This window comes from Prionailurus viverrinus, chromosome D3 (genome assembly GCF_022837055.1).
Source record: "Prionailurus viverrinus isolate Anna chromosome D3, UM_Priviv_1.0, whole genome shotgun sequence".
In the NCBI taxonomy this organism is placed as follows: domain Eukaryota; kingdom Metazoa; phylum Chordata; class Mammalia; order Carnivora; family Felidae; genus Prionailurus; species Prionailurus viverrinus.
The window spans coordinates 22,879,933-22,892,321 of record NC_062572.1 but is presented as its reverse complement, the minus strand read 5'-3'; the positions used below and the strand labels follow the sequence as shown (position 1 = coordinate 22,892,321).

The following is a 12,389-nucleotide window of genomic DNA, read 5'->3' as shown; positions in this document are numbered from 1 at the left end:
CAGGAATTGTGTATTTAGCAGAGCACTGGACCACCCTTTCAATATAAGTCTGTTGACTTGGTCTTATTCTGCATGGTAGGAATCCCGTCCCTGTGCCCCCTGCTACTTTGGGCCTCTGAACCTCCTGGTTTTGTGTGTAGGTGAAGATGCCTGGAGGTGTCAGGGCTGTGGGGACCACGTTGCTCCAAGCCAGAGGTGGTACAGGACTGTCAACGAAGCCTGGCACAGCTCTTGCTTCCGGTAAGTGGGTCTGTCCTCCTGTCTTTGCCAGCCACTACTTCGTGTTCTGGAAAATACAAAAACAAGCTTCTGACTTGAGAGTTTCCATTTTGGTATGGGTTGAGAGGACAGGGAAGAATGTGCCAAGGAAGAGCACATGAACAAATGGAAGAGCCACATGTGGGCAAGGTACAGCTAGAAATGGGGTAGGGGGATTGGAGCAGCCTTTTCCAGGGTATCCCAGCACCTTCACTTTACAGATGAGGAAACTGAGGCCCAGAAAGAATGACTTTCCCACAGCTACACTACTGATGACGCAGGTGCCTCAAGGGTTGTTCTTGAGTGCAGTTGGCAGAGCCAGCTCTTCACCACAGGATGCCTCCCTAGTTTCCTGCTTTTTGTTATTTAATTTTATTATAGCTCTGAGATTGTTGTTTGAAGGCAGCCCAGTTTCTTGAAAATAACAGAGACTTTAAAGTCAGATTTGTTCCTGTTGTCTGAGGCTCAGTTTCCTCATCGGGAAAACACGGATGTTAAAAATTTATCTCATAGATTTGTTAAGATAGAATGAAATCATATATGCCAAGGGCCTAGCACATGGTAGGCACCCACTGAATGGTTATTTCTTTCCCCTGTGAGATTGGAATCTTCAAGAGTGGGAGCTTGTCTGCATTCTCCAGAACATAAAACAGTGCCTGGCCTACAGTCATTCCACATCGGAGGCTGGGTGGGCATGTGTGCCCTCATGGTCTGAAGTGGTGGGGCTGTTGCTCACATCCTGAGAATGAGACAGACTGTAGACAGGCACCATGTGCTATAGATTCCAACTCCCACACACAGCTCTTGTTGCAAAGCATCCCCCGTGCTGATATCAAGTAATTTAATTGACCTTTAAGCACTTGCCTCCACCCGGGAACTATGTGGGGGGTTGGCCTGGAGAGCTCTGGCCTCTGGAAGAGTTGGAGAGGAACTAGCATTTTTTCTGCCCTTTCAGCTCTAATTCAGAGAGCTCTCCAGTCTTCTCTGTGGATCTAATTGCCTTGGTTCTTCCTTTTACCCACAAGGAAGTTGATTCTACCTTTACTTACTACCTTTATTTAGTAAGGATTAGAGCAGAATATCGGAGCTATAAGGGGACCCTACAGATAAAACCTTTGGCTACCACTTTCATTTAGAGCTGAAGCTAATCCTGATGAATTCCCAGGCTGAGGCTCACCTTGGCACCTAACCCATAGGGTCATATTTATCCCTGCTATTTTCCTATTTGTGTTAATATTTTCCATCCAAAATAAGCAGGACAGGGTAGAAGAAGCTAATTTTTTGAATTTCTGGATTCTCTTAACACTAGAGAACTTCAGAACCAGAAGGGAACCACACACCTATTGTGTGACATAACCCCTTCATATCACAGTTGAGAGGCCTGAAACCAAAAAGACAAAAAGAGGTACAGAGACAGGTCATGGATGGTCAGAGCTGACCTCAGTACTGAATTCTTGCATCAAGTGTGGGTCTGGTCAGATGTTAGCTTGTTAGGGAACATATTTGTGTGCATGTTGTGTGTGTGTCAGAGTGGGGGGCAGAGAGAAATATATGTGTAGAGAGAAAGAAGTAAGGCACGTTAACATGGTGGATGAGTGCAGGCTCTAGAAGGAGGCTGTCTGGTTTCAAATCCTGGCTTTGCAATTTATTAACTGTCCTTGGGTTGACTGCCTTGAGCTTTAGGCATCTCATCTATAAAATGGGGATAAGTACTCATCCCACAGGCTATCACAATTAAATGTAATAACCTAGATAAACTGTTCAGCATAACACCTGACACATAGAATACCCATAATAATCCATAGCTGTCACTTTATATTATATTGTGAATGTGTGTCTATATACACCTATGTGCATGGATTTATTTCTCTTGTTACACACCTCTTGGTCTTCTAATGTAGAGCCTCAGGGATTAAAGTTAACTTTGAACTACCTTGGCACAGTTACACCAAAGATCATGCCTGTGGGGGAAGTAGAACATCTGGAATAGGAGACCTATTTATAGTTTTGTCTCAAGGACATAATCTCTCTAATCCAGCTTTATTTAAGGAGCACATTTCCTGATTCCTGAGCTTTCTCACGAAAACTGGATGACATGAAGTCCTTGGATGGAGCCTGGTAATTTGCCCTGGAGAGACTGGCTTCTTTGGAGCCAACTGACTTTTGTCCAGTTTGGAGGAAGATCTTCAGGGCTGAGAAGGACTGTATTTGTTTGACCCCAGAAATAACCTGGTTGTAAGGACCATGAGGCATCAGCCTGAATGGTCTTTGAAATTTTCTTTCATCCTAGCTCATCTGTGATTCTCTGATGAATTCAGAGTGTCTGGGCACAGGTCTGCTGAAAATAGGACCCTCCCTCCATGCTACCCAAAGAAATTCATTTTTCGTGATTCCCTTCCAGCCTTGTTCTTACCCAGTTGAGTTAGTTACAATAAAGGAAATGACTTTTCTTTTCCCTTTCCCCCACACCTTTGTTTTCCTAGTCACAGGGTGGAGCTGGATATTCAATGAAGAAATTACTGGGGTGTGGCCCAAACTCTCCTCCCTTCTCCTTCTCCTTACATTACCCCATCCCCCGCATCTGCAGCCACATCCGTAATCCTATCTCTGATAGCCTTCCGCCAGATTCTCAGGTGCCCCGGACAATAGGAAGCCACTGAAGGCTGGAACTTGGGACTGTACAGCAGAGGCCAGCTGACAAACCTCCTGGAAGTAGCCTAGTCTGTAACTGTGCTGGTACAGTTGGGTGCCTGGCCAGGATCCTTCTGATCCCTGGATACTTGGCTGACCAGCCCTCCTGCTTCCTCTCTTCACCCTTCCCAACAGGCCTATTTGGACTCTGTGTACCCCTGGCAATGCCATTGGTTCTAGAGTTGGGGCCATTCTCTCTGAAGCTCTCTGAAACTGGCTTCCCTCTCCATGGGGGAGGCCAGGAAAACAGCCAGACTACATGTTGTTTTTAGCTGAGGTCAAGTATGGAGCTGGCATGTTGTATAATGACTTGGCATGTTGGCAAACCTAAGAACCTTGACAAGCTTTCTGATGATTGTCCTTTCACCCTCATCAGAAGTGTTTAGCCAAGGAGGAGGGGTTGTGGGAAGAGGAAAAACTGCCTCTATTAATTAGTCTTTATTGTCCTTACTTGGGACTCTCTGACTTGACCTGGTTCCTAATAGCATTGTCAGAAGGAAAAACCCACCATCCTGAAGGCTCCTGGGAACTCTTCAAGGCCTCCTTTCTTGGGATCATGAACAGACTCTGAGCTTTCTCTTTTGAGAAGGGATTTCTTTTTTTATGTTATGTTATGTTATGTTATGTTATTTTTAACATTTATTGTTGAGACACAGAGAGACACAGAGCGTGAGCAGGGGAGGGGTAGAGAGAGGGGGAGACACAGAATCTGAAGTAGGCCACAGGCTCTGAGCTATCAGCACAGAACCCGACGCGGAGCTCGAACTCACAAACTACGAGATCATGACCTGAGCTGAAGTCAGTCGCTCAACCAACTGAACCACCCAGGCTCCCCTTGAGAAGTGATTTCTAATGCCTATGTTCTGGAAAAGGAATAATACAGATAGAAAGCTGTTGTCACTTCATCAGGCAACAGACCATTTCCGCTAAATTTGTGATTCCAGGAAAGGCCGGTGAAGAAATTTACACGTAGCCACCAGAGACTGTGGTGTAATGGGCTGGGTGACGACAGGGTAATCCTCTGTGATGCTGCAAGCCATGCTCATTTTCTTACCTACACCCCCATCTAAACAAGCATGGTGCATCATAATTATAGTAAGAACTACCATTTTTTGAGTGTTTACTATGTGCCAGACACTGTCCTAAGCATTTCACATTTGTATCATCTAACTTAATTCTTATAACAACCTAATAACTGTAGTACTGGTCATACATATTTTACAAATAGGGAAATGAAAGTTACTTGCTCACAGTCATAGAGCTAGTAAGTAGCATAGCTGAGATTTGAACCCAGGTGTTCTGACTCCTTGCTTACAAGAATGAATCTCTTTACGTTCCTGAATATGGTCAGATTGTTTAACCTCCCTGAGGCTCAGTTTCCTCTTCTGTAGCTTCAGAGTAAAAACACTCACCCTGCTTGCCACACACAGGTGGTGTCAGATAACACTGAAGGGTATTGATTCAAAAGCTTTATGAACTCTCAAATGTCAACAAAAGTGCCGATACATTTCTCCTGGGTCTCTGGCTCCTGCTGGGGGAGTCCGTGGAGCAACCCTGCCATCTGCTGTTGTAATGTTGATGTTGCTGCCGCATTTACTGACCCAAGCCTTTGATTCTAGTTGGCTTATTTGTCTACTTTATCTCTAAGGAAAGGGCCAGCCAGCAACTCATTAAGGCTGGCAGTTAAACGGACTAGGGCTTGCCTGACAGAGGACAAACAGCTGGGCCTTCCCCTGCCCCCACAAACAACTCCAGCGTGAACACGGAGTGGGACTTCTAGTATATAGCAGCAGTATGTTACCTTCAGCATGCCTTAATACTGCTCTGTTCTTTGGGAAGAGAGAACTAAGATCCCAGAGAAGCCCCACAGCTGCTGTCTGGGGCAGAGATGAAGAGGGGTAGGGTGGAGCCAGTAATGGAAGACAGATATTTATTAAGCATTGTATTGAGAATTTCACTTAGATTATCTGATTCAACCCTCACAGTAACTCTACAACTGCATTTTACACAAAAACAGGAAGGTCCAGAAAGGTAGAGGAACTTGCTCAGGGTCACCCAGAGCTAACATTTGAACTCAGGTCTCCCTGACTCTGAAGAGGGTCTTCTCTCCACTAGGACTCCCCAGAAAGAATAGTAGACTTAGAGTCGGAAGAGCTGAATTTGGGTCTTAGCTGAGCCAGGCTGGCTGTAACTGTGGGCAAGTTCCTTTGCCACTGTGAACTTCAATTCCTCATCTATGAGATATAGTAAAAGTAATCCACCTCATGAACTTGTTGTGAGGATCAAGGAGGTAATGGATAAGAAGGCACTCTGAGGGGCACCTGAGTGGCTCAGTTGGTTAAGCATCTGACTCTTGATTTCAGCTCAGGTCAGGATCTCACAAAAGAAAGCACTCTGAAAACATGAGGATGGTGTAATGTGAAGGGTTAGCAGTGAGCAGCACATGGGAATTTTGTGCTGCTTACGTTACCAGTTCACGTATAATTTTGAGCATCATTTGCTATATCAAAGGCACCAAATTAGATGCTGTTGGGGATACAGATTTAACATACTGGCCTGGTCTCCTAACTGGCTCCCTCAGCTGAAAAACGGTAATAATGTGGAGCAGTCCTAATAGTGGGCTCTAATGTGACTTCTATTCTCATTCCCCTGAAACAGTGTTCCCTTAGTAACTTTCCAGGGGACAGCCACATCAGTCCATCCACTGGCCGCTGTTCAGTCTTCATCTTGTATGACCTTCCAAGTTACACTAGAGGTTAGTAGAGAAAAGTGAACAAGATTTTGGAGTCAACCTGTTTGAGTTTCCATCTCAGTTTCTCTTGAGTCAGCTGACCTTGAGTTTCTTTCCACAGTTTCCTCATCTATAAAAGGGGAAGTAAAATGCTTCCCACCTGAAAAGGTTGTTGTGCAGCATTAAATTTGATCATGTATTCAAAGCCCTTAGCACAGTGCCTGGCCATAATTAGGACTTAATAGATGTTAGCATTTATTATTATGTCAGTATTTTTGTCACTCTTGAAACATTCTCTTCCCTCGACTTCCATGACATTCCATACTCTCCTGCTCCCCCCCCCCCCGCCCCCTTTTCTGGTCATTCCAGTTTACTTATCCTCTATTTAACTCTGAAATGTTGCTGTTCCTCCAGGCACACTCTCTGTTTCTCCCTAGGCAATCTCACCCACACCCATGGCTTCCTCCACACACTGATGACTCCAAAGTTTGTATCTACAATCCAAACCTTTCCACTGGGCTCTTGTCCTGTCTATCCTACTGTGAACCTCTCCTGCCCATTTGAATGTCTTCCAGGCATCCCAGATCCAGCTGGACTTTCATTCTTCCTCCCCAAATTAGCTTCTCTTCAGTATAACCTGTCTCATTGAATGGCATGACCATCCACCCCACTGCCTAAGCCAGAACCTGGAAGTGCTTCTTGATACCTCTTCTCTCTCATCCCCAATATCCACACCTGTCAGTTTTATCTCCAGGTTATATTTTGAATGCGTCCATTTCTTTCCATTTCTCCTACCACCACCCTATTCCAGGCTATTATTGTCTCTCACCTGGGTGACTAAAGTAGCCTTCTAACTTCATAGTCACTTGCACCACCCAATCCATTCTCCACAGAGCGGCCAGAATGAGTGACCTTAAAAAAAAAATCTGAGCACGTCACACTGTCATCTCTCCATCCTTATATGCATCCATGATTTTGCAGTGCTCTTGGATAAAAACCAGTCCCTAATGTGGCCTACAGAGCCCCTTGTGGCCTGGCCTCTCCCCATAGCCTCCTGCTCACTCTACTTCAGTCTCACTGCTCCTCCTCACAGGATCCAAAACACACCCCGCTTCCTTCTGACAGCCTCCTGTTCCCACTGTTCTCTCTGCCTGGAATGCCCCCTCACTCTCTTTTGGCCTAATTAACTCTTGCTCATCCTTCAGATCTTTACCTGAATGTCTCAAAGAAATAGTTATAGAATAGGTCATGACCCCCTGTTTTATGCTTTCATAGACCTTCCCTTTGATGCTTTTTTTTGTGGTTTTAATTTTACGTTTATTCATTTGATCATCTCCTTAATAACATCCTGAGACCTCTAATATTCTGTAAGTATAACCTGATCACGGACCATGGGACATTTTGCCCTTCATTGTGTCACCACTGAGCACATCATTGGCATGTGAGGGATATTTGTTGAATGAGTTGCCAGGGTGGCCAAGAGACATGATGTAAGCAAGGCCTTTCCCTGCCCTTCCTCTTCCCCACATCCTTTCCTTAGCAGCCACTGTGTCTGCAGTTACTGTAAGTGGCAGAGAGGAATTGGTTCTAGACATTGGGTTGTTTTGGAAAGTTGCCTGCGATGTTGAAGTGAGAAGTTAAAGCTTTGTCTTCTGCCCCCAAAGGAGCCAGAGATGATGACCCAGGAATCCTGTTCAGCAGCAGGTCTTGAGCTGTGCTTCTTTGTAGGTACCAGCCAGACAGGAACAAATTGTGAAGAGAAAGGCAGTAGAGGGAAGAAAGAGCCCAACTACTCTAGACGAAACTAATTATGAATTGAAATCTGACAAGTTTCAGTTCTAATTGTAAGTTTTTTTATTTTTTAAATTTTATAAATCTTTGAAAGATGATATTAGCTAAAGATGTACGTTAAGTTTAGAGTGGAAAAAATGGAATATTTACATAATATCTTTTACTTATGGGTGATTTGGGGCAGGGAGGGGGTGAATAGGTTGGTGATTCCCCAAGAAGTTGGAAATGAAGTTTGTCCTCTGGGGGGTTAAACTAGTCAGATCTACATGTAATAGGAACAGTATCATGTGGTAGTTAAGAGCACAGACTCAAGAACCAGATTGCTTGGGTTCGAATCCTGATTCTGTCATTTATTGCTTGTGTACATTGGGCAAGTTACTTACCCTTTTTGGGCTTCATTTCCTCATCTGTAAAACGAAGATACTAACCTTTTGTCTAGTTCCTAATATTATTTTGAGGGGTAAAAAATGAAGTCCTGTGTAGTATTGGGTAAGAACAGGGCTTCACGTGCAGTGAGCACTCATGAGTATTAGCCATTTATTATTAGCTACTAGGGAGCCAAATGTCTCCCAGAGCAGAATAATATGTGAATTGGTGATTGTTATATGTCTGAAGAAGTAATTAATTTTTTTTTCAATTAAAAATTATTTTATTCAGGGTGCCTTGGTGGCTCAGCTGGTTAGGCATCCAACTTCAGCTCAGGTCATGATCCTATGGTTTGTGAGTTCAAGCCCTGCATCAGGCTCTGTGCTGATAACTCAGAGCCTAGAGCCTGCTGTGGACTGTGTCTCCCTCTCTGTCTGCCCCTCCCCAACTCACACTCTGTCTCTCTCTGTCTGTCTGTCTCTCTCTCTTTCTCTCTCTCTCTCAAAAATAAATTAATACTTAAAAAAATATATTGTACTAAACTGGGGCAGCCACTCTGGAAAACAGTATGGAGGTTCCTCAAAAAGTTAAAAATAGAACTACCCTATGACCCAGCAATTACACTACTAGGTATTTACCCTAAGTATACAAAAGTACTGATTTGGAGGAGCATATGCACCCTGATGTTTACAGCGGCAGTATCAATAGTAGCCAAATTATGGAAAGAACCCAAATGTCATCGACTGATGAATGGATAAAGAAGTTGTGGTATATACACAATGGAATGTTACTCGGCTATCAAAAGAATGAAATCTTGCCATTTGCAACCATGTGGATAAAGCTAGAGTATATTATGCTAAGTGAAATAAGTAGGTCAGAGAAAAACAAATACTATGATTTCACTCGTGAAATTTAAGAAACAAATGAATATAGGGGAAGCAAGAAAATAACAGAGAGGAAGGCAAATGATGAGACTCTTAACTATAGAGAACAAACTGAGGGTTGCTGGAGGGGAGGTGGGTGGGGGGATGGGCTAAATGGGTGATGGGCATTAAGGAAGGCATTTGTTGTGAGCACTGGGTGTTGTATGTAAGTGATGAATCACTAAATTCTACTCCTGAAACAAATACTACACTATGTGCTAACTAGAATTTAAATTAAAACTTGAGGGGCACTTGGGTGGCTCAGGTGGTTAAGCATCCAACTTTGGCTCAAGTCATGATCTCGCAGTTCATGAGTTTGAGCCCCACATCTGGCTCTGTGCTGACGGTGTGGAACCCGCTTCAGATCCTCTGTCCCCCCCCAACGCCGCTCCCTGCCCCTTCCCCGCTCACTTGTTCTCTCTCTCTCTCTCTTCCTTTCTCTCTGTCAAAAATAAACATTAATAAATACTTGAAAAAAAGGTTTTTTTTTAAATTTTTTTTAGCATTTATTCATTTTTGAGACAGAGAGAGACAGAGCATGAACGGGGGAAGGTCAGAGAGAGAGGGAGACACAGAATCTGAAACAGGCTCCAGGCTCTGAGCGGTCAGCACAGAGCCCGACGCGGGGCTCGAACTCACAGACCGCGAGATCATGACCTGAGCCGAAGTTGGACGCCCAACCGACTGAGCCACCCAGGCGCCCCTGAAAAAAATAGTTTAAAGCCCAGAAGAATAATGAGTGGCCAGCAGTGAAACAGAAAGTGAAAAATCAGTGAGGCAAAATTAGTAGTATGTCCAGATAAAAATATTTAATTTGGATTTGGTCACCAGAAGGGAGTTCTTTGTTATAGACAGGGCTGATTTGGCTGGCTTGCCAGTACCAGAATGAAATTTCTCTCTATGGCTGCTCATCTCTCTTTAAGTCCATACTCACAAAACAACCTTCTGATGCCTAATTCAGCTTCTTGGGCATCTTGATAACAGGAAGGGTCTAAAGGTAGTACTTGTATGGGGAATGTGGGTATTCTAAGTTAAAGTGTCAACTCGTAAATGGACCGTGGGATTGATAAATGGTTAGAGGCATCCTAGAATGTCTGTACCTCTCCAGGTGCTATGAAGCCCTGTTTCCGGACCTCAGAAGCCAAAAAAACAAGGCTTCATTGAAGTAGGATCATTCAGCCAGAAAATGCTAGCCTTGGAGAGGTCTCTAGATGGTGAACCAGTCAACCTTTCTCTGACTACAACCCCTTCCTCATGTCTCTCTTCAGTATTGACCGCCTGTGTGTGGAATTTTTTGCTTACTTAACTCCTTCCTTTTACAGAGGAAGAAATTAAAGCCCAGAGAGGTTTAATGGCTTGCCTCAGATCACACAGCAAGTCTGTTTTTAGCCAAGTCACATTTTCAGTTTTTCTCTTTTCAGGCCAGGGCTCTTTTCCTGGCATTACCTACAGATTTGTTAAGATATCCAAAGTGTTTTTTTTCCCATTGTGGCCAGGAGAAGAATATGTAAACATAGCATTAGACACCGAAGGTTGGACATTCAGTTGTATCACATAGCAACAGTAGATGATTATTTACAAGAGGTTACAACTTCGCTCTTATGTGCTTACAGCCCATACAGGCAAATCTCAGTTGTTAAAATGACCAGCTCAGTAGAGATGTTGCCTGAGAATGAAGCCATGGTCTGCCGTTAGTGAACACTTAGCCAGCAGACTTCATATGGACATAAGTGCAGCCAGCTGTAGACCTGAGATAAAAATGCGCATTCAAGGAGACTAATTGGCAACTAAAAACCAGCACCCTCTTTGGTGTCTGAGGCTTTATGTTCCATTAATTGAGAATCTCTGCTTACTTAAATACCTCTGATAACTCTTCACTGCCTGTGGATGACTCTTTCACCTAGCAGACCTGGCGCTTGGTGATCTGCCCTTGCCCTCTCCCACCATCCCAGCCTCCTCTTGATCACCCTTCACATGTGCCCTGCACTGCAGCTTACGGACCATACTCTTCTCCCTCAGTGCACTTGCACGTATTGTTTCTTCAGGCTGGAATTCCTCTTGTCTGCCTGGTAATCAACCTTCAGATTCAACTGATACACCTCATCCTCTGTGGAGGAGCCTAGCCAAATCCACCCTGAACCTTCCCCACCAAACATAGGAGACTTTCTTCCTCTTTGTTATTCTCATACCTCAGTTATAGTCCTGTCAATATTTGTTTACACATCTAAGTTTACACATCTAAGTGTATGTTTACACATACACTCTTAGAGTATGAAATTCTTCAAGTCTGAAGCCATATCTAGTTCATCTTGGTATCCCAGAGCTTAGCAGAGTGCCCAGAATGCAATGGGTGCTCAGTGTTTGTTAGGCGAATGATGTTTTTGTCAAATGACCACCTTTCTCTTTGGACACATGGATAAGCCCTTTCAGTATGCATCTTCACCATCTCTTTGCTCTACAGTATTCTGCAAGAGCTTTTCTTCTGAAATGGGAGCATGGAGTAAGACCTCTGTCCGTAAGTGTCATTCCAAAGCTGAAATCTATCAAAGGTCAAGTTATGGCATGCCTTCTGCACTGTGGCAGTCCACTGTGCTAATTTGCTTTGTATTTTTCCTCCAAGGGCTGGAATCCCCCCTTCCCTTGGGCAGTATTTGGAGGAGTGCTAGCAAATTCTCTTTCTCCACATTTGTCACCATTACCAGGAAAAATCTCCCAAGTACCTTAGGCCAGATTTGAGGGTAATTTTTTTTCTCTCTGTTGGTCATCTTCTGGCAATACCTTCCTGAGGCTGTTCTGTAGTGATCCTGCTTAGATCCAAGGATGCTCCACTGGGCTCCCATCAATAGCCCCGACTCTTACAGCAGCATCAGCTGTTTCTGAAATTGGCTAATGTCAGCCCTTGTGTTTTGTTTCAGTCCCAAAGGTGGCCTTTTCATGTGATGACCTGTATTCTGGAGTCCTCTTTTCCCACCATACCCTGAGTAACACTACAGTATCACTGAAGGAAAAAGAGAGGCAGCTACTATGGGGTTGCAAATGAGTAAGAACAACACTAGGAAGGTGAAAGTCCCCAGTGAGCCAAGGCTTTACAAAATGTAGACATTTTGTAAACATTTATTTTTAATTATTCTCAATCCAGAATAAGAAGGTGAACAGCCTATCTTCAAGTCATTTCCTCATTTGTAACCAGGAGGTAATAGTGACCTATTCTGCTTGCCTCTCAAGGTTAGTATGAGAAAAGAATGAAATCAAGTGGAAAAAAAGCCCATAGGAAAGAGTAAAGTGGTGGATTCCATCTTCAATGTGCATCAGAAACACTGGGGCTTGTTTAAAATGCAGATTCTTGTGCATGGTCTCAGCCATTCCTATTATGTAGGCTTGGGGTAAGGTCCAGGAGTCTTCATTTTCAACAAGCTCCCCCCGGGAGTCTGATGCTGCTATTCCACATTTTCAACCACATTTTCAGAAATACCACTGTAAATCAAATAGCAAGTGTAAAATAGTTATTTGAGGCAACTTTACTGTCTCAGACCTGAAATCCAAAGACTTGGGTTAAATCCCAGCTCTGCCGATTGCTAGACCTGTGACCTTGAATAATAGCTTTCATTGTGAACCTTAGCTCCTCGTAT

The 12,389-nt window shown here is 43.9% G+C and overlaps 1 protein-coding gene across 1 annotated transcript in view; it reads left to right on the top strand.

Annotated features, from left to right (window-relative positions):
• Positions 1 to 12,389, top strand: part of LIMK2 (LIM domain kinase 2) — a 59,656-nt gene that overhangs the window by 11,307 nt on the left and 35,960 nt on the right. Inside the window, exon 2 of the mRNA XM_047827247.1 lies at positions 141 to 240. Coding sequence (XP_047683203.1) covers positions 141 to 240 — 100 coding nt within the window. The remainder of the gene's footprint in view (positions 1 to 140; positions 241 to 12,389) is intronic.